This window comes from Terrapene carolina, unplaced genomic scaffold (genome assembly GCF_002925995.2).
Source record: "Terrapene carolina triunguis isolate 2854851 unplaced genomic scaffold, T_m_triunguis-2.0 Scaffold131, whole genome shotgun sequence".
Lineage (NCBI taxonomy): Eukaryota > Metazoa > Chordata > Testudines > Emydidae > Terrapene > Terrapene triunguis.
This window is the reverse complement of record NW_020664482.1, coordinates 37,315,998-37,341,990: the sequence shown is the minus strand read 5'-3', so window position 1 is coordinate 37,341,990 and position 25,993 is coordinate 37,315,998. Positions and strand designations below refer to the sequence as shown.

Sequence of the window (25,993 nt, the reverse complement as noted above, 5' to 3'; positions counted from 1 at the left end):
TGTGCTTTTTTATGAATGAGTTGACATTTTTGTGATCTCTGAATACACCTGCAGCACTGATGTAAAGTCAGAACACCTGCTCTTATGATGACTACATTAATCTTAATCCTTGTTGTGCTGGTTGGGATTGAGGAACTATCATCTTGGGAGGGTGGATTTTATTAAAACCAAAGCAAGAGATTCACACACCAGCTCTGAATAAAGGTCTAAGTCATTTTTTAATTATAAAGAGTGACACACAAGTTTCATTAATGAGGCATGTAAAAAAGGCTGAGGGATAACTCTCAAAAAGTGGTACTAAAATGTCTTTGTTCTGTAGCTCATTTAGTGAAGGGTTTCTTCATGTGTTAGCAGGAGGTTGCAGCAGGTTTACAATTATTTGTAGAAAGACAGAAATGTTTTCATCTTGCTGTGAAAGGGCCATAAGAAAAAGAACAAAAAGGGCTGATATGTTTTATATTCATATTCCAAGTCTTGAGTTTTTATAGGGATGGGTACATGTCAATAGGATCGGGGTAGATAGGAACCCAGCTCTGAACACCCCTGGACTTTGCAGGGGGTTTGAAGTCCAACATTGTGCAAAGAGTCCCTGTCTCTACAATGAGCCAAACCAGAGATCTTTGGACCCACAAACTTTAGGGATGTTCATAATCCAGATCCAAATATAGTGGTTTGACTCCATCTCTAGTTTAGGGGTTCAGTTTTGATAAATGCCCAGAATATCTACATTTGATCCAAGTTCTCCAAACTTCTTGGGTCTACAAAACTGGACTTGAATTCTTTGGCCTTCTCAGGAGATCGCTGTTTCCAGTCAAGTTTCTTTTGCAGCATTGCTGCCCCATCTCATGGTATTTTAGCACTCCAGTCCCAAGGGATGGCAGAGACAGTGGAAAGAATAAAAAGTAATGGGGGGAATGTCAATTGAACTTTTCTGAGCCTCAGGCCAGTTTGTTATGATTTTAGGTGAATGTTGAGGTAGGAGGAGGTTATCTTGTTTCATACGCTCCATTTTGCCCATCCCTAAACCATTATAGGGTCAAATCCTGGACACTTGCACAAAGCCAGGGGATACTGGCCTGTCACATGGTTTGAGTGACAAAATCCTTCTCTAGAGGGTGAATAGCACAGCTATGTGCAATCCATGGGCTATAGTGACATTGACTTCCTCCCTCCATCAGGAGTTATGGCTGGTTGATCTAGTTGTGGACGCACTGTTCGTGCTTCCAGCTTAGTTCTCCAGACACCCTTTCTTCTCCAGAGAGTAGTCCCCCTGCAGTCTTGCATTAATATGTCCCAACCATGGATCTACATGGAAGGACTATGTGCCCATATGGAACCTATTTCAGGAGTCAGGACAAAGATAAGACCAGATCGGTAGGAGGAGATGACACTAAAAGGGCTGGAGGAAGGAAGAGTTTTGAGAGTCTGGGCTTCATTCTCCATTCCCTTGCCCGTACCTCTATGCAAGGGAGTGCAAAGTGGGTGTACATACTGCTACCAAATCAGAAAAGTGGTGTTCTATACCCACTTTGCATTCACTTAGCGCTGGTGTAAATAACTACAGAGGGAGCAGTGGAGAGAAAGAACATATAATATAAGAGGCTAAAGAACATGTGGGGAGGTTGCATGGAAATTAGTCTCTAAGGTGCCACAAGTACTCCTCGTTCTCTTTGCTGATACAGACTAACACGGCTACCACTCTGAAACATGGAAGTTTTGGAAGATGATTACTTGTTTTTAATTATTTCCTTGAAGTAGTAAGTTTTGAGAGCAGACTTTTGGTCTGATCCAAAGCCCTTTGAAGTTCATAGGAGTCTTTCATTGACTTCAGTGGGATTTTGATCAGACCCTTAAGGAGTCAAGGGTGGAGGGGTCAGGAAGGGATTGACAAGTACTTTTTAGATTAGTACTGTATCTTGTGGCTAACAAGTCATTTGGTAATAGCAAAGCCAGCTCCCCCCGTCCAACTCGGGGGGGAAAGCTTCATTGATATTTATGCAATTTTTAATTTAATGGGAAAGATTGTTCTGAATGAAAAGTAACAGTGAATTAAAAAATGTTAAAAATTTTCCTGCTGGTTACCTGATTTGGAGGTTTTTTTTGTTGGTTGAGGCAGCAGCTAAAAACAGGTTTTTTTTTTTTTTTTTTTTTTTTTTTTTTTTACACTATTTATCTATTTAGGAAATATTAACAGGTTTACAAATCCTTGCCATATAAATATCAAAAACAAAGCAGTAATAATTACAACAATGAGCTTTTGTTTAAAGAATACAATCATCAGATCTCTCTATTTAACAAGATGTTACCATATGACAGAGTGAGCATCAGGACAACACCTGTGACATGTCGTTTCTAGTGATTTTAGTAAATTGAGTGAAATCTTGGATTGCACATATTGAACAGACCAGGCATGTCTATCAAATGTTGAATATTCAAAAAAAGTTGGGCAGGTGTGCTGGTTTTTTTTTCTTTGTGTTTTTTTTTTTTTGCAGATGAATGTACTTTGAATAAAAGGTAACCAAATAACGAAGTACCTGTTTGCCCCTTGTCTATTTTGCAAGGCATATAATTGATGTTACGTTTTTCCATATTTTATTGAACCATTCCCTCTACAGTTGGATAAAACTACTTTTTAAAATTAAACATTGGTAAGCTGCATGCAGTGCTGGAGCTTTCTTGTTGATGGAATTGATGTTATAATACCCATATGTGAAAATCAAATCCCAAGTATATAGGACAGTATGATTTTTGGCATCCCCTTTAAGAGAAGCGCAATCTGAAATCTTCCAGTGCTTTAGTTTGGAAACCAGAAGATTAATGCTGGAAGAAGAGATTCAGTGCTTCCTGATAACCTGAATATATGGTGTATTCTCAGGATACTGATTACGGGCCCGATCGTGAGAAGTGCTGAGCATCCTTCACGCTTGTTGAAATCCATGAGAATTCTCAGCACCACTTTGGAGAGTGAACCCTGCAAAGTGTAATCATTTGCAGAGAGAGGGTTGAACTGGAATTAAGTCAAATGAACTTTGATTAAATAATGCAAACCATAACCCAGTGCTTCTCTAGGAAAAAAACCTCATTTCTTTTTTAGTTTTCTATTTTGATCCCATAGCCTGCACTGAGATAACCTTGACCGATAATCTGGCAGCTGAGGAGCAGTCTCATAAACTGCCAGGCTGCCTCATAAACTACGTCGTATGTACCACTTTAGATCCCGCCGCCAGCCCTTGCTGAAGGCTGCAAGCCACCAATGGATGGAATCAAGTTTTGTTTCTCCAGGGCAGCCTCATCGCTCCTTGCCGTATCTGAAGTCTGGAAGTAATTTGCATTAATAGCACTGATTTCTATAGCATGCTAGAGTTCAAACCTGGGAACAGATAGTGTATGAAGCCCAAATCCCAATAGAAACTGAATCTATTAGACATAGGGTTGTGGTGTCTTCTTAGTTAGTAAAATGAAGTACAGCAGAAAGTGCAGAGAGAGAGGTGTGTTTCTGAACGTATGTGTGGGAGGAACTAGCCAGCCAAATCTGAATCATAGGGATCTTTCTCCAGAGAAAAGTGTTTGTTTTGTTTTTAACAAAAGGCCAAATTCTGGTCCCACAGAAGTCAGTGGCAAAACTCCCAATGACATCGATAAGACCAGAATTTAACCCTAAATGATCTCCTGGCTAGAAACAGAGAGAACTGGATGGGGCAATGATTGCTCCGCATCCTATTCTGTTGATTGATGATGTAGGATGGCCTTACCTGATCCTAATGGATGATCCTGGCTCTGTGCTTCAGCGGAAGGAGAACTCATCACCCAAGGTCTGTGGACAATATCGTGATAAGGAGACAGTCCATTTAATATGTGGTACATCTTCTATGGGAGGATACTGTTCGGCTCCAGCATGGACTTGATTATCTAATAGGTCTTTTTTCCATCTCTTATTATTAGGGGCCTACTTAATTCACGATTTTGCAGATTTCACAAAAATTGTGAATTATGGGATTGTTCACGAAATTAACCTTCAAAATAGAAATATGTATTATTGATAAAACATGCTGCAAAACTTCTGTGATTACCACAATGCAAAAACAGTTGACTATAATCATGTGATATCATTCCAATCATCAAAGTGGATAGTAAGAGTGTGTGTCAAGTTGCATGATGTAGACTAAAGTGAGCACGGCAGTCATTATAGTAGATTGTTGATTGAGTGTGTGTCAGCATTTATGATGATAAGTTGAGCAGGACAGTCATCAGGTTGAGTGAAAGGATCGTTGTTGCATATAAAGATGGCTGACAATAAATAAAGGCAAAAAAATTTCAGCTTTGGATCATGTGAAGCAGTACCTGGTAAGAACCTTACATGCAGATGGTAGTAAATTATTTTGTACATCTTGCAATGTGACTCTGGATTTGTTCAGAAAAAAACACGATCAATCGCCATTTTGAGCCTGAATCACACATTAAACGAAAAGCATGTGCAGAGGCTACAGATCAGAACAAAAAACAGGCGACAGGGTCCACGATGTTTAAAACAACAACTGAAAGTAGTTTAGCAAAAAGAGACGCTACAATGGAGCTAGTGGAGGCCTTTGCTGCTGTCACCATACCTTTAGAAAAAATGGATAATCCAATACTAAGGGAGTACTTTAGAAAGCATGTACCAAATGCTGGCAGTTTCCCGTGTGCAAACAAACTTCACATTATCTAACAGAAGTAATTGCGAAGCACATTCAGTCTACAAAATCTGCACTGGCGAAATACGATTCCATTTCAGTTGTAGCTGACAAAGCAACAGATGCACAGGATAAGTACATACTCCACATTTTTATTTGTACCTGGCAGCTGGAAAGGTGATCGTATGCCTGTTTTCCTAACAGAGCCTGTTCAGGTCAAGTTGGTAAATTTTTTTCAACTGTATCGCAAGCTGTAGCAAAGGCTATTGTAAACTACAGGTTAGATTTCAACAAGGTCTCAGCATTTCCCTCTAATAGCGTGATATACGCGTGCAAAGCTTTCTCTGCTGTACTACAAGGAATGATGCCCAATGCAATTCACATTACCTGTAATGCACACATTCTTTCAGTGGCCAGTGATATCTGGCGCACACGTTTCCCTGATGTGGATGTGCTGGTTTCTTCTTTTAAAAAAATATTCAAGCATTGTCCAAGTTGTAAACTATGATTCAAGGAGTCCGTGGCCAGTCAAAGTGGTAGCCAAGCAGTGTCGCTTCCACTTGAACCAGTGATTACAAGGTGGAATTTGTGGTTTAATGCAGCTTCTTACTATGCAAAGATTATTAAATACTACCAGCAATTTGTGTGTGAGGAGCTTGAAATCACACCAGGCATACAGTCTTTACTTAAATTTCTGATCTGTTAAAATATAGCAACATTGAAGACCAGGTGAAGTTAGTTGGTGGCTGAGAATACAATCCATTTCATGCAGCTTCTAACATGGTTTGAAAGTCGGCAGGTTTTGATTCACAAAGCATACAACAAATTGATAGATCTGATCAGCTGGACCGAAGATATGGCATCTCAAGAACCTTCAGACTGCCAAACTGAAAATAGCCACAGACAAGAAGTGTTCCAGTCAATAGCAGAAAAGTTAAACCATACTACAGGTACGAACAGTCATTGCAACCTCCGTTTAAACAACCAGCTGCCTAGTTTTTGAGTGTTGTTTGCATTTTTGACCCAAATCAGGTGCCTTTTCTGTGTTTTGACCCTGAGCTAATTCAATCAATTCCTGGATGGGAGAAAAATCATGACAAGAAACGTGCTGCTTACCTGACCTTTGTCAAAGAATGCCAGTAAAAGTAACTGAGTTTTGGGCTCTATTTCTAATTGGTTTCCAAAGCTCTACAAGTTGGCAAAACACTGCCTTACAATTCCTACCAATTCTGTGGATGCAGAATGTGCAATTTCAGTGTATGGACAGAAGATGTCAACTGCAACTGCTGCTGCATGCTATCTTTAACAAATAAAATTGACTGTTTTATTTAGGTAAGCATAAATGTGTGTTTCTAAGCTTTATGTACAACTTTTGAGTATTATTTTATTAATTAATTAATTTAGCAGGCTCCCTTATCCAGGGTGACTTACAAAGGTAACTGTGTACTGTACAATACTTGTTACACATACACTGTATGAACACATCTGCAAAATTTTCTATTTATGTTGTGACCAACCCATAAAAAATGTGTGATTTCTCTGTGATTTAAGTAGATCCCTAATAATTACCATAATCCTGTCTAATTGCATTTATATTCGGCGATAAGATCAGTGTCCAGGTGTAACTGTTCTGTAACATATTGATATGTAACTTGGATTCTGCCACCTATTTGGATGGAAGTCAAAGCGCAAAGTGGCATTTTCATATGGGTCATATGGCAGCAGCTCTTAACCAGGGATGCTGTATAGGTTGGGTGAACTTCAGAATCTGCTGAACCAACAGTTTTTGGAGGTCATAACTGAGCTGCTCAAGCATTTTGCTAACTCAGCCTTTTTCCACTTTGGTGCATGCTACCTTCTTGAATGTTCCTGAGAGCACCAAAAGGGGTTGCTGCTATCAGGCCTTGTCTGCACTGAATTTCTCAAATTATCTCCCTTTCACCAGAGCAGCTCTACTGCTTCCAGCAATGGTGCTCACACTAGTACTGACCAGCTGCCAGCAATTTTACTAGTGTTGTCTAGAACTTGGGAGCCAGTAAGTACTGTTTTGTAGCAGTGGTCTCCTCAACGTGATGTCCAAATGTGATGGCACCAGAGGGATGATGTACTGACAAATAACACAAGGGATTTGGGAGATATTGATGGGTAGCTGGACAGGATGGGCATTTGGGAGCCAACGTGATCTGGGTGTGTCTAGCAGCGTCAGTAAAAATACACATTGGCATTCAATACAATATAGCCGTCTCCTTTCTATCGTAGGAGAACAATACAGTGTTATGCAAACAGTGCTGCTGACCCTGCAGCCACAGGGGGCCACTGGCTCATACAGGCTCAACCCCACTAGTGATAGGTTGACATGTTAGTGTGGTATTTACTGCACACATTTACATGCCATGATCTGCCTGGGTGGGATATGTTTTGGCAGAGCTCTGTGGGGATCATGACATCTTCTTGTTTATCATGGCACTGGCTGGGGTACGTCACAGTTTCTCCTCTTCTCCTGTTTTAGCAGGAAACCTCTATCTGTTATTCCCTTAGCTTCTTACACAAACACACAGTAGCTTTGGACATGTTCCGTATTCCTCCCACCGTTTCCCTTCTTCCCTTTCGTAATGGGACTGAACCACACACACAGCTGGCACATTAAAGGAATTTAGGCAGGTGGGTGTAGAAGGTCATATGCTGATGATTGGGCTTTGCAGCTGGGTTGAGGAGGTGGGAGGAGGCCAGCTGAGTAGCTCCAGATTTGCTTGAGCCAGCCCTGCATCTGACAGCATAAGATGATTTAATGCACTCCCCTCAGAACAGTGATTGCTTTAGAGCTGCCTCTGATTCCTCCTGTCCTCCATCGCTCAGCTCCTGTCATAGCTTGTTTACAAACTGCACCATTCTTTATAACAAATACATTCCTGATTCCCCCGCCCTCCAAGCCCTCAACAAGTTTGTGGAAGACAATACAACAGAGATCTCTGTGGATGGTCAGATCGCTCCTCCAGAGGTGGAAGCATCAGGATTGATGGATAAACACTGTGTCAGAAATCTTATGCAATGTAAATCTTCTCTGTGTGTTTTAAAAATACATGTGTGTGTTTCCTACAGAGACACTAAGCACTTTAACAATCAAAATCATATTGCAAGAACAAGGATGCAAGAACTGCAGGGACTGGTAGTTTGTGCAGTAAATCTCCTGCGCGACTCCACAGTAGTAATTACTATGTGAAAGTAATAACTGAGCTGTGTTGAGCAGTAGGCCAACTCCCCCAGCTTTCAGAGGATAGCATGTTTCTCACAGGGAGGCTCCTGTTTGTTAAATTAGATATTGTGTTGTATTTCAGAAAAGGTCACATTTAACCAATGCTGCTTCTGCTTTATTATCTTGGTACAACAGTGTAACCTCCACTGGCACATGATTTGGTTTCCTATCCAGTCCTGCTTCAGCTGCCTGATTTTGTGCATCCTGCCAGTACGATTATGTTGGCAGCAGGCTCTGCTCTCCTTTATTTATTGCAACATTAAAGATGCATACATTTATTTTTACTGTGTTCATAATTGCCATAAGAGCAGGAAATTGTATTCCAAAGTAGCACTTACAAAGAGGATGGAGGGGAAGGGTTGATGCTACAACTGAACATCCCAAATTTTGAGGAAATTTGGACCTGGGTGGGTTCTTTGTGACTCAAGCTGTTTTTCCCTTTTATTCCAGGCTATTTTTATTATTAATATGTGTATTATGGTAGTGCCTAGAGGCTCTAACCAGGATCAGGGAAAATAGGAAAGGGTGAGGCCCATGTATTTCCTGTAGGGAGATGCAAATTGAGAGCAAAATGTGGCTCTTTCAGGGATGCTGTCTGCCTGCTAGTGTCCGCCCATGTCTCCCTAAGCCGACTGTGTCACAGAGCTCTCTTGGTAATGTCTAGTGCTGTCTGTATCATTGATATGCTGCCATGTGTGTAGTGCGTACTGCAGCGAGGGAGCATTGAGCAATGTCAGAGCCTGGCCATATGGCACCATAGGAATGTGGGGGGTGAGAGGAGGGGAGATAAAGGGAAAGTCCGTGCTACTGGGTCCCGGGTGCTCCTAAAAGGTGGTGGTGTTTTGTTCTGTTTATAGGGTGACCAGACAGCAAATGTGAAAAATCGGGACGGGGTGGGGGGGTAATAGGAGATTATATAAGAAAAAGACCCAAAAATCGGGACTGTCCCTATAAAATCGGGACATCTGGTCACCCTATCTGTTTAGTGGAGTTAGGAAGGATAAAGAGGGGGAAAGAGATGCATGGCTGGAGCAAAGAGACTCAAGACTGTTCAATGTACCCATCGCCCATGTCTGAATAATGACTTCAGGATGTGCTAATACTTGATTATTAACAGAATCATAGAGTTATAAAGCAGGAATAACTATCAGGCCCTGCTGCCCATCCCCTGTCCTGGCCAGTCCACACTAGGGTTACCATACGTCTGGATTTTCCCGGACATGTCCGGCTTTTTGGGACTCAAATCCCCGTCCGGGGGGAAATCCCGGTGCTGGGCGGCCGGCTGTGCTGGCCAGGCCGGGGGCGCTGGCCGGGCCGGGGGCTGGCAGTGCTGGGCCGGGGCCGCGCTGGGCCGGCACCCCAGGGCCCGAGCCGAGCCAGGCTGGAGACGCCGGGGCTGGCCGCCGGAGGGGGCCAGACTGGGCCGCGCCTCCTCCCCCCACCCCCCCCAGCTTACCTGCTTCCTGCTTCAGGCTTCCCGCGAATCAAATGTTCGCGGGAAGCAGGGGAGCGGGCGGCGTTGGGGCGGGGACTTTGGGGAAGGGGTGGAGTTGGGGCAGGGGCGTGGGCGGGGCTGGGGGCGGGGCCGGGGCCCCGTGGAGTGTCCTCTTTTTTGGACACTCAAAATATAGTAACCCTAGTCCACACTGATCCCTATAGTATATTCTGTAGTGCTTTGCCCGCCTGTGTTTTGAACAACTCAAGCGATGCAGCTTCCATCACTTCCCTTGGGAGACTATTCCACAGCCTAATCGACTGTGACACTGAACCTTTCTTTCTTTCTAAACAAGTTCTGGTTATTCAATACCTGTTACTATGAAAACAAGGGACAGTGGGATTTTTAATACATGTTTAAACTATGTTGTTTTACGTGCAGACTTTGTTGGGGGGAGGGGTTTGCTTGCAAACAGCATAATTACAAGCATTGATTTTTGTCCCCCTCTCCTGTCCCATCCCAGTTTTAAGCATACCCCTCATTGTTTGCTTCTGTAATAGTAATAAAACTCAGATATGTCCTCATACTGGTGTTTAACAAAAAGATTTAAAATAGGGCTGTCAAGTGATTAAAAAAATTAATCGTGATTAATCATGCAATTAATCGCATTGTTCAACAACAATAGAATAACATTTATTTAAATATTTTTGGATGTTTTCTACATTTTCAAATATATTGATTTCAATTACAATACAGAATACAAAGTGTACCATGCTCACTTTATATTTATTTTGGATTACGAGAACTTGCACTGTAAAAAAACAAAAGAAATAGTATTTTTCAATTCACCTAATACAAGTACTGTCATGCAATCTTTTTATCATGAAAGTTGAACTTACAAATGTAGAATTATGTAAAAAAAAAAAAACTGCATTCAAAAATAAAACAATGTAAAATTTTAGAGCCTGCAAGTCCACTCAGTCCTACTTCTTGTTCAGCCAATCACTCAGACAAACAAGTTTGTTTACATTTGCAGGAGATAATGCTGCCCTCTTCTTGTTTACAATGTCACCTGGAAGTGAGAACAGGCATTCGCATGGCACTGTTGCAGCCGACATAGCAAGTTACTTACATGCTAGATGCGCTAAAGATTCACATGTCCCTTCATGCTTCAACCACCATTCCAGAAAACATGCATCCATGCTGATGACAGGTTCTGCTCGATAACAATCCAAAGCAGAGTGGACCGACGCATGTTCATCTCAGATTTTGGAAGGCACTTCAGATTCTTAAACCTTGGGTTGAGTGCTGTAGCTATCTTTCGAAATCTCACATTGTTACCTTCTTTGCATTTTGTAAAATCTGCAGTGAAAGTGTTCTTAAAATGAACAACATGTGCTGGGTCGTCATTCGAGACTGCTATAACAGGAAATATATGGCAGAATGTGAGTAAAACAGAAAAGGGGGACATACAATTCTGCCCTAAGGAGTTCAGTCACAAATTTAATTCTTATTTTTTTAATGAGCGTCATCAGCATGGAAGCATGTCCTCTGGAATGGTGGCCGAAGCATGAAGGGGCATACGAATATTTACCAAATCTGGCACGTAAATACCTTGTAATGCTGGCCATAGGTGCTGACTTCGTGGGTGCTCCGGGGTTGGAGCACCCACGGGGAAAAATTGATGGATGCTCTGCACCCACCGGCAGCTCCCCGCCCCCCATCACAGCTCACCTCCGCTTCCGCCTCCTCCTCTGAGCGCTCCTTCCCCGCTTCTCCTCCCAGCGCTTGGGAAGGAGGGGGGAGGAGTGGGAACGTGGCGCGCTCAGGGGAGGAGGCGGGGCAAGGGCGGGGATTTGGGGAACGAGTCCAATGGGGCAGGGAGGGGGCAGAGTTGGGGCGGGGACTTTGGGGAAGGGGTTGGAATGGGGGTGGGGTGGGGCCAGGGGCGGGGGGCGTGAGCACCCACTGGCGCCTGGAGAAATTGGCACCTATGATGCTGGCTACAACAGTGCCATGCGAACGCCTGTTCTCACTTTCGGGTGACATTGTAAACAAGAAGAGGGCAGCATTATCTCCTGCAAATGTAAACAAACTTGTTTGTCTGAGTGATTGGCTGAACAAGAAGTAGGACTGCGTGGACTTGTAGGCTCTAAAATTTTACATTGTTTTATTTTTGAATGCAGTCATGTAACAAAAAAAAAATCTAAATTTGTAAGTTGCACTTTCACAACAAAGAGATTGCACTACAGTACAAGTACTGTATTAGGTGAATTGAAAAATATTATTCCTTTTGTTTATTTTTACAGTGTAAATGTTTGTAAGCAAAAATAATATACACTTTGATTTCAATTACAACACAGAATACAATATATATGAAAATGTAGAAAAACATCCAAAATATTTAATAAATTTCAATTGGTATTCTATTATTTAACAGTGCAATTATAACAGCGATTAATCGCGATTAATTTTCTTTAGTTAATCGTGTGAGTTAACTGCGATTAATTGACAGCCCTAATTAAAATAAAGCGCCCACTTTAAATTCTCCAGCAGGGGATTACCTTGCTGGTATTTACATATCTATGCAATAAATATTTTAACATGTTAATTATACACTAATAAGAAAAATACCTTTTGAACTTTCTGCCAAATTGCCACACGCAGAACTGGATCCATCAGGGAATTAAAAGCAATTAGTTTTGTAACAGAGTGTGGTCACATTGTTTCTTCTCTGCAAATTGTTCTGTGGTCACCAGTCAGCCTTTTTCTGTCAAATGTTTATATAAAGACTGGCAGGGCTTGGAGACTTCAGCTGTCTAAAAAAAAAAAAAAAAGTAATGTAGAACATTTAAGGTATTCATTTTGCATCAGATCTATTTCTTGCTCTCTAAGGGACAAATTCAACCTTCACACACATGAATACAGCTCTCACTGAAGTCAATAGGAATTTTGCCAGGGTAAGGCCAGAGGGTTCTATCATGCAGCTGTACTACATGTGGAACTCCCACTCTGTTTACCTCATGCATTCCTAGTAATAGTTTTGATGCTGTATAAACTCCTAACAGCTCCCTCTCTGAGGTGGGTCAGTATCATTATCCCCATTTTACAGATGAGGCATGGAAATGGGAAGGTCAACATTTACAAAAACGTCCATTAATTTTGTGTGCTTCTATTTTGGGGGGCTCAGATTGATTCTCTGAAGGCAGCGGTGCTGAGCCACTTGCAGCTCCAATTGACTTCACTTGTAGTTGGGGTACTCAGCATCTCTGAAAATCAGACATCCTACACTGGGCCACTCAGAAATTGAGGTATCCCAAATTAGAGGCCGCTTTCATAAAGTTGGGCCTAACCAGCTTGTTCCAGGCCACATAGCAAGTCAGTGTTAGAGCCAGAACTAGAACCCAGCTCTCCCAATTCCGTAGCCAGTTCCTAGCTCACTAGACTACACTGTCTCTCTAGTTTTGAATATACCCATCCCAGGAGCATCTGGGTGCCATTAAAGAAATTGGGAATGCCTCATGCAGGCTCATATTTTGAGTAAGGACTGGGTCCAAAGGGGATTGCCCATGTAGATCTGAAGGCAGACATTGTCCCAATTAAAATGTCCCATTCTACACTCCCAATATAGGTTAAATGCGCAGTGGGCATTATGGGAATTTTACCTGAGTAAGGATAAGTAGGCCTGGGCCCAGAGTGTGTCTTTAGGTGCAGGATTTACCAGGTAATTGCCTTTGTCCTTAATACAATGAACCTTGCAAACCTGAGGTTCCAGTTAGGTGAATCACATTTATAACTATCTTTCTTTTCTTTTCCTCCTTTCAGACTGAAAACTACTCTTTTGATTCCAACTATGTGAACAGCAGAGCCCATTTAATAAAGAGGTATGTGGGTTTGCTTGAAAATGTTTCGGTTTGCATAGCCAAATCCAGATTGTTTAGCACTCTTTTCTGCCCTATTATATGCCTCTTGATGTTTTGTATGCAAAATGTTTCTGGAATAATCATTTGATTTTTTTAAAACAGTATTTACTTCCTATTAAATCCCATTGCTTGTGGTTTTTAATAAAGGGAAATCTTTTTTGTTATGTTTGCCTCCTCACTGGGAACTAGCAATGACTTAGGCAAAATGCTGTTACCCTGACAACTTTAAAATTCATAGACTTTATTCCATTTGAAAGCACAGGAATAAAATGATAGATCTGGTTGGTGAGAGCTCCCTGACATGTAAGGAGGCAAAAGAAACTTATTTGGGGCCAGGTAATTGGGTTTTGATATTTGTTCACTGTTTTAGTTTGAATAAACAAAATATAATTTTGATGGGATTTTTTCCCATTAGTACTAAATCATCAGCCCATTTTCATCCCAGCAGTTACCCCTTGGGTGAATTTGGCCCACTGGGTAAAATTCTGCTCTAAATTATATCCTAGGTCTTCATCAATAGGAGAAGAAATGAGCCTAGTTAACATTTCCGTTACACCACCTTAACCGCATTGACTTCAACTGGGTTGTATCTTAACTAACCGAGAGATGAATTTAGTTTGGGGGGGGGGTCTTAAAAACTTTCAGTTCCCCCATTCCACTTCCCAGTCAGTAGAAGACCCTGACGCAGCAAAATGGCTTCTAATCAGGAAGCCACAATTCAGTGCAGGAGATCTGTATCCCCTGTAAGTCATGGAGCTCTGCTCTGGGAGGGTTTACTGCACTCCAGTTTGCAGAGTGGGACTAGACAGGCCAGGAGAGGTGGAGGAACAGAACTATTCATCCATCACCTCTCTCCCCCACTCAGGATTCCCTCCCATCCCCGACTCCGGGTCTGGGAGGCAACTCCTGGACCAAATTCTGCACAGTTTTATCTGTGAAGTTTTATTCATGAAGACAGTGGAGTAGCAAAGGTGTAACAGAGCACAGCTGGGCCCTGAACTGTTTAAATCTTCTTCCAATAGTAGAGAAAATCCAGTTACTTTACTGGCGAAAATCCCATGTATTTACATCTTAAAAATATAACAAGGGGAATTACAAGTGCATTGTCTGAGCAACTTCAGTTCAGCCAGTGAAGGGCAGGTATATTTGTTTGCATTGTTCATGATGTTTAACAATGATAATGTGACTGCTGGAGAGAAATGGGCTGCCTGCAACATATCACTCCTCACAATACAGTCAGGATTCATTCTTCTGAAAAACAAATCTGTTAATCTTTTCTTTTTTACACCTAACATAAAAGCAAGCAGCATTCCTGACTCCCACAGCAAGGTTTACTCCAAGCCTGTATTGTTCTGGGATTCCTGCAACTGCTGATACTCAGAAACCTGCCTTTGCTTTAGAAAAGTGGCAGTGGTGGAAACATGTTGTCTGTGACTGTGTTGCATTATGGCCTGTCTCACTGCAGGAAAGACAATTGCATTGTCATGCAGATTGCTTGCACATTCTGAATGGCAACTCTATGTGCAATGTCCCGTCCCCCCCCACCTTTACTTGTCTTGCACTTGAAGTCTAATGAATGTCATAAATGTGAGGCAGACATTTAAGAATTGAAATGTCATCCATTAAACACTGGAATAATTTTCATTCAGCAAAATCTTTGTTTTTGTGGAAATGTTGTAGTTGCTCTACCTTTGCTATGTGAATCTCCCAAAATCTGTCAGTTTAATTAATCTCTTTATACCTTTTTTTATTTGTCTCTCTCTCACACACACACTCAAAAATTAATTCTGGATTTAAAGGACTTTCTTAATTTAAAATTCTCTGATGTTGCCTGAAATCAGTCAGTGGCTTCAACATGGACATCTTTATTTAAAAGGTAGTGTTTGAAGGTTTATCAATTTAAATGTATTTTCACAGTTCCCCCCCTTTGTGGTTCTGCAGAGCACGAAATGGTAGGTGGTCCACTCGGTTTCCGTGGAGACACAAAGTGGCTTTGCAAAGTAATGAAAATGTCTATTTCTTCAGTGCTTTGAGGCACAGGCCGCTCCCAAGACTAAATGATTTTAGTCAAAGCCAGCTAGCTGGAGAGATTAGGCCAGATCCTCAGTTGGTGGAAAGTGGTCCAGTGAAATCAATGCTTATTTACACTTGCTGAGGATATGACCTGTTTGTCCTTTTTTGGTAAAAGCAATGTTGAAAGACATTGTGAAAGAGAGCTCCTGGGTAGTTAGTCCTGACACTGAGATTTGAATTGCCTGCCTAGATAGATTGTAAGCTATTTGGGGCAGGGACTTTCACTTACTCTGTTTGTACAGTGCCTAAGCGCAATGGGTTCATCTTGGTTCACCTCTAGGCGTTCCTGTACTACAAAAAGAAGCAATTTAAATTAAATGGAGAGGGACAATCTCCGCCTCATCTTGGTCAAAGTACTGTCAGCACTGGAATAGGAGGAGCAGTGCTTAATTTGTGCCAGGGCTTGCCAGGGCTGAGCCCTGACACCTCTAGGTTTGGCAGTTTATAGCTCCAGCACCTCTGGGCTTGCCGTGTCAGTTATGAAAGTAAAAAATTGCTTGAGCCCTGGCACCTCTTTCATTACAAATTAAGCACTAGGGAGGAGAGGGCTTAAATGAGCCCTCCCTTCCTTGTTATCCACCTGCTCGTTTAGATTTTGCTGCTTCTGTTCCTTCTCAGGCATTCTCCTTTACAGACCTTCTTTTCTAGAGTGCCTCTGTCTCTTTGTGAATGGGCAGCCTGTATATTTCACCAACTTCTCCTCAGCAGTAACCAATTGATTTTACAATGCTGTGGTGTCAGCTTGTCCTCTTTGCTGCCCTGGAGGTTCTCCATGAGCTAGCTACATTTCAAAATGGACTGTCTGATTTTAGCCTGACGTCTTAAAGCTTTACCTTGTACACCAGTTTGCATGGCTGCCAAGAGTTTCTAGGATTTGTTGCTTCCCATTTTGCATCCATCCTCAAGCCAGAGAAGAGAATTTCCCAGCCCTCAGTTCTTTGGGCTCTGAGCATCTACCGTAAGAACTTCGCCCTCAGCTGTTGTTGGGCGCTCTCTATGATATGGGCTTGCTCTTGCAACATTTTTTCTAATCAGTGCTCTGCTGCTGTCTCTCTCCATAGCACATGGAAGGCAGCGAAGCACCATTTATAAGGGGCGCTAAAGGAGTAGACCTGAAAGTGAAATAAAATGGAGCTTTCAAGCAGATGCTGTTTCCAGCTTGCAATATAACAAGTCTATGGGCACTGTCAAGTGGGGGCAGCTTTAGTTTAGGTAGTTGAGAGCTCACCATCATAAGTACATGGCCATGACTAGTGATTCTGGATGCCCGACTTGAGATACCTTAAAGCAGGGGTCGGCAACCTTTCAGAAGTGGTGTGCCGAGTCTTCATTTATTCACTCTGATTTAAGCTTTCGTGCACCAGTAATTCATGTTTAATGTTTTTAGAAGGTCTCTTTCTATAAGTCTATAATATATAATTAAACTATTGTTGTATGTAAAGTAAATAAGGTTTTAAAAATGTTTAAGAAGCTTCATTTAAAATTAAATTAAAATGCAGAACCCCCCGGCCAGGACCCTGGCAGTGTGAGTGCCACTGAAAATCAGCTTGCGTGCCGCCTTCGGCACGTGTGCCATAGGTTGCCTACCCCTGCCTTAAAGAGTCTGATTTTCAGAAAGTGCTGAGCACATGCCTTTGGAAAATCAGGTCCCTTTGAATTGTCAAAAACAGAGGCACCCAAAATCACTAGTCACTCTTGAAAATCTAAGCCACAGGGGAACCTGCTCAAACCAGTAATATCTTTACCTGTAAAACTTTGTTACATCAGTTACTGTATAAGGTCAGACTTATACAGAACACCAAATGCAGATGATGTTTTCCCCCCAAGCCTTGCTCTGTATAGGATTTCCTGCAGGAGCTCCCTGTCTCTGTCTTTGATTCCCTCAGAGTCGCACCCACCTCTTTGTATACATTGGTAGCATTAATAAGCTGCTCCTGCCACAACGACCAGAATTTACTCTGCAGTTTTATGCTAGGTTCTAACTCTTGCTAATCTGAGATGTCAAGAGCAAAGTCCAGCATCCATATATGAGACTGTAGATCATGCCATGCTCAGGCCCTGGTCCTGTGAGGACTGGCCTCCAAGCAAAACTCCCCAATACTGGAGAAAGGTGTTGAGCAGGGCGGCCAGAAGCTTTCAGTGTGGTGCCTCTTAAGATAAGCTCAGTGGGGCAGGGACTGTCTTTTTGTTCAGTGTTTGTGCAGTGCCTCGCACAATGGGGTCCTGGCTGTGACTGGGGCTCTTAGGTGCTTCTACAATACAAATAAACAATAACAGTGATAAGAATTGAAATAAAACAAGCCAGTTTCCTCAAAAGAAGTCTGAGGCCTTTAAAGTCACATGGACCCTGGGAATTATACTCATCTGCTTCTTCTGGCTCTTGGTTACCTGGTCTCTGCCCAATAAAAGGCTTTCCCTGGCCTGTGTTCTATAGTCATTCTCTTCCAGGTGTCAGTGGAGTTGGCCCCAGCCTCATCAAGCCCAGGTGGCAGAATGTCCTGAACATCTTCATGTCCTAATGCTGATGGTAGTCAGGGTGTGCTGCTCTGCTGGTACATTCTCTACATTCAGGTCAATGCACCTTACTCAACACCTCATGCAGTTCTTGCCATGACCTGTTAAAGGTAATCTCAGAAGTGTGTACTGTGCATTGCTTTTTCTTTTGCTACTGGGCTTGTTACCACCGTAAGAACTGACATATCCGATCAAACCAAGGGTCCATCCTGTTCCAGTACCTTGTCTCTAATAGTGGCCTGAGCCAGCTGCTTCAGAAGGTGCAAGAAACCTCATAATGGACAATATATGGAATAGCCTTTTTCACAGGGATTTTTTTTTCCCAAATACCAGGCTGCAACAGAAGTTGGTTTATGCCCTGAAGCTTATAAGGGGTTATCCTAGCTAATGTAATTTTGAATGTTCTTTTTTATATAAATATCTAATCCTTTTTAGAATCCTGCTAAGCTTTTGACCTCAGTAATATATTGTTGCATTGAGTTCCACAGGATAGTTTTGCAGAGTATAAAAAGAATAACTCTGAAAACCAATGTAAGCTGGATTTTCTGTTTTGCAGGATGAATGGATATGGCGAGACAGTGCTACCTCTGTAGGGCTCCTTTTTCAGCAATACATTAGTCGTTGTCCTGACTGCCATTTTCTTTGTACCTTATGTACTCAGCAGCACAGCCAGGAAGTTCTTCCAGCCTGTACCTGGCACATTCAGCAATAGTTTGTCTGTATTCACAGGAGACCTTCATTTCTTTTCTGTTAGAATGGTTCAGAGCTGTATGTGACATGCCAAGTTGAATAGGTTGAACTGCTGTTATACTTTGTCTCTTCCTATTCTTCTCAGGTATAAGGTGATCCTCTGTTCCTGATCTTGCCTCCAGTCTGCTTCAGCTGTGCGCCGCTTCAACTTTTCGTCTCTTTGGCTTATTCCACAATGAGCAGCAGCACTTTGCTTGTGTGATAAATGAGCAAGATCTTTCTGTAATTCTCACAAACCTGTAGGCAGTTCCTGTTTCAGACGTGCAGCTAGTTCTAGTTGCCTACTGGAACGTGCATAAAGATCAATGAATAGAATTGTTAGTGTGTCATACTGGGAACACTCTTTTGTGGTTCTGAATTGTGACTACCTATGAAAGAGATTCCCCTCCCCCCCCCAGAGAATACAGCCAGTATAAGTCTTGCTTCAGGGTTATGACATCATCCTGGCTAAGAGAGACTTTATCTGATCAGACTTGACATGACAGTAAATCATTGTTCTTTCTTTAACCCAGCAGTTCAACTTTCAAGGACTTAGAGGGGAATAGTCTCAAGGATAGTGGGCATGAGGAGAGTGACCAGACTGACAGTGAACATGATGTCCAACGGGGCCTGTACTGTGATACTGCCGTCAACGATGTGCTGAACACCAGTGTTACTTCCATGGGGTCTCAGATGCCTGAACAAGGTAGGTTGTGTCAGCTCAAAATAATGTATGTTAAGAGGGAGATCTATGGAGCTTTCTGACTGTAGTAGCATTAGATAGCTGGACCCTGATGGCTAGAATATATTCTTGCATGGGTGTGCAATAAGGATGCTTAGCACTTACTGCATATAGTGCTTTTCATCTTCCGAGTGCTGTATAGATATAAATTAATCTTCACTACCCCTGTCAAGTAAGTAAACAATGAGGATTATCCTCCATTTCACAGATGGGGAAACTGAGACCCCCCCTGAGTTTTTATGTGAAAGCTATTCAAGTGGCAGAGTTAGAATTAGAGCAGGAGTTACTTGTTTCTGGTCAGGTGCTTGCTGCACTAGACCTCACTTTCTTAATCAAAGATCACATGCCCTATTTTTGACACGCTGTAGCAGGATTTCAGGAGATTGTGAGCAGACATCATCCACACAACATTTCGAAAAGGTCGGCTGAGCATATATACACATTATTCACACATTCCACAGGAGATTAGCTCAGTCAAGTGGGCGAGGTATTTGTGTCTTCCCCTCCACCCCATTAAACTGCAGTTTCACCTATTACACATACCCATATGCAGAGTTGGAAAATCAAGCTATGATCTAAACCCAAATGAGTGTTAGCTGGAGGAAAATAGTCAGAAGAGTTCAGCTGAGCCCATTCCTTCATATGTACTTGGGCATGAATGTCGCTTTTAATGTCTTACTGATGCAAACATCCTCTGCAAACATCCTGTCATTTTCAATTAAGATGTATGAATGCAGTTTGGTGCTCAAGCTCAGGGAAGCCTTAGGGATGCTTGGATATCTCTTGAGAGAGGCTGTAGCTGAGGCTCAACTGGAAGCCCCACTGCTAAAAGACTTAAGGATGTGAAAACAAAGTGTTGTGATTATGAACTGGGCTTCAGCTGTTGAATTCGATTCATGGTAAACATCATTAAAAGCCTTTGTTTTGATGTAATAAAAGAGTCAAACGGGGAGAGTTCTCACCATCCGTGTCATAAAACATTTCCTCTAAAAGAAACAATGATCACTACGGTAATTCCTGAGGGATGCTGTTAAATGGCCATAGTTAACCCTGGAAAACTGTGCAAGTTGGAGTACATAGAGGTCACCTACCAATTCTATACTGTCAGCCACATTAACTGGAGAGCAGTGACATCTACAATGATAATGTATTTTCCAGACAACCATACTGTGGCTAAAGATGAAAAAATTAAACATTTATATAACTATACAGTGGCAATTTAATTCTCCAAGGACTAGCACTGTGTCAGAGAATGCAGGCTGATAGGTATCATTTATTATTCTTCTATTACAAAGAAATGCTTTTTCATTTCGATCAGGAAAAGGTTTCCTAAGATGCTCCTTGCAGTAAGAGACGGCTCTGGGAGTGAAAATGCTCATAATTGATTCCTGTCCTGTTGGAATGGTCTGAACAACATCTGTTAATTTTTTTTGTCACTTTTTTTAAGCAAAAAACAATCTTGGTGGAGTGCCGGATAGGATTTGACAGAGTTGACAGAGATTACATTTCTGACAAGGTTGTGCACTGCCTGCAGTGTGCATGAGATAACAATGAGAATGAATTGAGAGGAATGGGCTGGAGTCAGACCTGGTCAGTAAAGATACACTAGTAATAAATTTGGTTCAATATATTGGAACCAAATCTTCCAGTATGAACTGCTGGTGAAGACAATTAGGTGGGAGAGATCCAAAAGCACATATTGGAGTCAGGTGCCTGACTCCCATTGACCTTTAATGGGAATTGGGTGCTTATCACACACACTGCATTTGCAGAGCTCCCTTGTGGTTATTTCTTTGAGGGAAACTCAGTTAGTTGCAACTTCCGGCTCTTGTTCATTAATATTTGTCACATATGGGAGTATCCTCATATTTATGCCATGCCAGGATTATTCACTGTGCCCTGATTCTGTAAATCACTTAAACACATCTTAACTTTAAGCACGTTAATAGTCCCATTGACTTCAGTGGGGCTACTCACATAGTTGGAGCTAAGCAGGGCCTAAGGGCTTGTCTACACTTAAAATGCACAGCTGCACTGCTGTAGTGCTTCAGTCTAGACCAGGGGTCTCAAACTCAAATGACCACGAGGGCCACATGAGGGTTAGTTCATTGGCCCGAGGGCCGCATCACTGACACAAGTATCAGGGGGTAGCCGTGTTAGTCTGTATCTACAAAAACACCAAGGAGTTAAGGTGCCATCAGACTCCTTGTTATCACTGACACACACACCCCTTGCTGCCCGCGGCCCTGCCCCCACTCCACCCCTTCCCTGCCCCCAGAGGGTGCATGAGGGGTGTGGCGGGGGCTCAGGGCAGGGAGTTGAGGTGCAGCAGGGGATTGGGGTGCAGGCAGGGGGCTCAGGGTGCCGAAGGGGTGTGGAATGCAGCAGGTGGCTCAGGGCAGGGGGTTGGAGTATGGGGTGCAGCAGGGGGCTCAGGGCAGGGAGTTGGGATGCAGGAGGGGTGTGGGATGTGGCAGGTGGCTCAGGGCAGGGAGTTGGGGTGCAGCAGGGGGTTGGGGTTCAGGCAGGGGCTCAGGGCAGGGGATTGGGGTGCAGAAGGGGTGTGGGGTGCAGCAGGGGGCTCAGGGCAGGGGGTTGGGGTGCAAAAGGGGTGTGGGGTGCAGCAGGGGGCTCAGGGCAGGGGGTTGGGGTGTGGGGTGCAGCAGGGGGCTCAGGGCAGGGAGTTGGGGGGTGGGGTGCAGGAAGGCTTTGGGCTCCGGGGTGGCAGCGGTGCACACCGGGTCCGGGGCCAGGGCAGGCAGCTGGAACCATGTCCCTGCGGCCCCTGGGGGAGGGGGATGCAGGGCTACGCACGCTTCTTGCCGCTCCTCCGGGTACCTCCCCCGAAACTCCCATGGGCCGGGGGTCCCCCTGCCCCGCCGACGGGGGGGGGGGGGGGGGGGGGGGCGTGCCTGGAAGCCAGGGCAACACACAGACGGAACCCTCTGCTTCTCCCTCCTCCCCCCCTGGCCGCAGGGACGTGATGCCAGCCGGCATGGGGCTCGAGGGGGGCAATCCTGCGAGTGTAGTTTGCCAACCTCTGGCCTGGAGGTAGGCCGGGGGGAGCGGGGGCGGGTCGCTCGGCGCAGGGCCGGCTTTAGGCCGATTCAGCCGATTCGGCTGAATTGGGCCCCACGCCAAGAGGGCCCCGCGCCGCAGCTCTCCACCCCGCCCCCAGCTCACTTCCCCCTCCTCCCCTCCCCTGAACGCTCCGCCCCCTGCTTCTCCCCAGCCCCTGCTTCCCGCGAATCAGTGGTTCGCGAGAAGTCTGAAAAGAAGCAGGGGCAGGCAGCAACAGGTAACCCGGGGTGGCGGGGGGCGCGAGAAGGGCTCCGGGGAGGCGCGGCCTAGTCCGGCTCCGGTTCCGGCCGAGCGCACCGGGGCTTCGGGTCCGGCCCCCGGCCCGGCCCCCGCGGCTTCGGCTTCGGCCTGCCCGGCCCCCGCGGCGCGGCCCCGGCCCCCCGAGGGACTCTGGGCCGGACCCAAGCCCGGCGAACACAGCCGGAGTGCGGCTCGATTCCTGGGGCCCCGCTCTTGCTAAAGCCGGCCCTGGCTCGGCGGGCCGCAGCAAATAGCCCTGCGGGCCGCATGTTTGAGACCCCTGGTCTAGACCAGGGGCAGGCAACCTATGGCATGCGTGCCAAAGGCGGCACGCGAGCTGATTTAGGGGCACTCACACTGCATGGGTCCTGGCCAACGGTCCGGGGGGCTCTGCATTTTAATTTAATTTTAAATGAAGCTTCTTAAACGTTTTAAAAACCGTATTTACTTTACATACAACAATAGTTTAGTTATATATTATAGACTTATAGAAAGAGACCTTCTACAAGGTTAAAATATATTACTAGCATGCGAAACCTTAAGTTAGATCGAATAAATAAAGATTCGGCACACCACTTATGAAAGGTTGCCGACCCTTGGTCTAGACACTACTTACGCTAATGGGTGGGATTCTCCCTTTGGTGTAGATAATCCACCTCCCCAAAAGGCAGTAGAATTCTTCCATTGACCTTGTGCTGTTTACACGGGGACCTAGACCAGCTTAACTATGCTGTTCAGGGGTGTGGATTTTTCACATCCCTGAGAGATATAGTTATTCCAACCTAATTTTCTAGTGTAGACCAGGCCTAAGTGCTTTACTGGGTTGAGGTCTGTCCTGCCCTCCCAAAACCTGTGGCTCGTTATTGCCATCTAGCTGGGTTTGACTGAACACTCTCATGTGAGCAGGGGTTTTTAAATGGGAGGGAGGAAGCCCTCTTCTCTGAACCCTGTGAGAGAGCAGCGGAAGACCTAGCTATGCGCTCTAAGCCAGTGCTTCTCAAGCTATCTGATGTGGGGGACTGGCAATTTTTTTTTCCAATGTGCCAGGGACCGGTGCCATATCCTATTTGACGCTCTTATGAGGAAACTCGCTGCGGACCGGCAGCCGATGGCTAGCGGACTGGCACCGGTCCGCGGACCACCACTTTGAGAAGCACTGCTCTAAGCCATATGCATTTACGTGGTTACAGCCTGCATCAAAATTTTGATCTGGATACTACATGACTGAAGTATCCCTACACATCCTGCTCCTTCTAAAACTGCTCATTCTGGTGTCTGGGATGCTGCTTCTCTACATCCTTTTCTGCTGATAGCATTTCACATATACTTAGAGAACTAACACGCTGAGGGAGGGCTGTATTTGGATCTGTTGTAAGAGAGGTACAGCTCCATTGGAGTCACTACTTACCTCAGGTCTGACTTTGGTCCTGAATCCCTACTAACATTGTTGTAGTGACTATTTTTAGAAGCGAGAGTACTCTAGACCAAGCATAGGACATCATTAGTAGTATTTATGTTGATATTATGCTAGCATTCCTGGGCTTGTGGAGCTGCAGGCTGCTTCCACCGTCATCTGCGTGTTTCAGAACATGGTTGGGCAAGTATTGTGGCTACTCTAACTTTCTCCTGACGCCTGTCTCCTCTGGCATTCACAGCTTCCAAAAACTAGGCACCTGTGTGCGTGTGTTGCTGCTTCCAATTATAAAAAGGTGGGTACACACTGTATAGTAACACATACCTGAGGCCCCATCTACTTTGCAGCTAAATGGACCTAAGTTCTGTTGCAAGACCCCTGGATTCTGTGACTTGCTGATGCAGCATGCTGGAAATTTTGCAGTGGCTTTGTTTGGGGATCTGAATCAACTATGAAAATGAATAACAGAACCAGTCAGTGCTCCTTGTGTTACTGATTTTGATATTCTCTTCCATTTATTCTATGTTCTCTCCTTGGTATCAGTTTTCAGTGTGCCACAGAGTTTTGTATTGACAACACGACTGCTTCAGAGGAGATCATAAGGGGAAAGTTGGAGGCTTTGGCAGCTGGGTGGGGAATAATTGGGCTTTTGGCTGCTGATGAGACACATGGTCCATCTGGGAAGGTACCACTCAACATGAGTGTGGGTGGCAGAATCTGGCTCACTGTTACATGCCTACAGACACAATTTTGGCGCAGTTTTGAGAGTTCTCTACGTTTCCAGTAATAACACTGAAAGATCAAAAATCTGAATCGGATACACTGGTTTTAGAGTACTGTGACTCCCTACTACAATGGAATAACTTGTGATTTGCATGTGGTTATATTCCAGATACTTGGGGCCTGATTCTGATTTAATTTAAACCCAGTCATCAGTTTAGTGGGAACTCTCCTGAACCAGTAAACAATTCAGGATTGGTGATCTAGACAAGAAGCTAAGTTTTACATAAGTGTTCTAGAGCTATAAGCAGTCTGCCTTACTATTTCCATTTCTGGCAGCTGCGCAAACAATTCCTCTTCATCAGGCAGGGAATATGACTCTAGTGGCCTAGCTAAACATGGATGGAGAAACCAAATACTAGATGATCAAGGAGTCTGTTCTCTTGGTCAAAAGGGCTTTGGAACATGTCCTGGCCTAGGGCAGGCTGGGGTGGCCAAACCGGACAGTCTCTACGGTTTTTTATTTAAAAAAACAGGGGGGAAAAAGTTAACTAAGAAACCAAACAAACTTTCACATACATCACTAAGGAATTTTCCTTTGCAGGTGACCTTTAACAGATGGAAAAATCACCAGTATGTTCCAATCTGGAGGTCTATTTCCTGCACATACAGGAAAATGGGCTCAATTATCTACAAGCTCTAACTTCTATGACCTTGGATTGATGGTTTGGCCTTTGCAACAAAGCCTGTTGCCAACTCTGTCCAACTCTGCCCACATATCTATTCAGGGGATACCATCATAGGACCTAATCACATCAGCCACCTGCACATCTACCAATGTGATATATGCCATCATGTGCCAGCAATGCCGCTCTGCCATGTACATGGCCAAACCGGACAGTCTCTACGTAAAAGAACAAATGGACACAAATCAGACGTCAAGAATTATAACGTTCAAAAACCAGTTGGAGAACACTTCAATCTCCCTGGCCATTCAATTACAGACCTAAAAGTCGCAATATTACAACAAAAAAACCTTCAAAAACAGACTCCAACGAGAGACTGCTGAATTGGAATTAATTTGCAAATTGGACACCATTAAATTAGGCTTGAATAAAGACGGGGAGTGGATGGGCCATTACACAAAGTAAAACTATTTCCCCAGGCTTATTCTCTCTCTTCCCCCCCCCCCCCCCCCC

The 25,993-nt window shown here is 44.0% G+C and overlaps 1 protein-coding gene across 2 annotated transcripts in view; it reads left to right on the top strand.

The window, feature by feature from the left end:
* PCDH19 (protocadherin 19) overlaps positions 1-25,993 on the top strand; it is a 118,469-nt gene that overhangs the window by 53,826 nt on the left and 38,650 nt on the right. The window contains exons 3-4 of one of the 2 annotated variants that reach the window (XM_024216183.3): positions 13,184-13,242; positions 19,134-19,303. In XM_024216183.3, the coding sequence (XP_024071951.1) occupies positions 13,184-13,242; positions 19,134-19,303 (229 nt within the window). Of the gene's footprint in view, positions 1-13,183; positions 13,243-19,130; positions 19,304-25,993 lie in introns of both variants that reach the window. The other variant, XM_024216182.3, reaches the window with a different exon arrangement.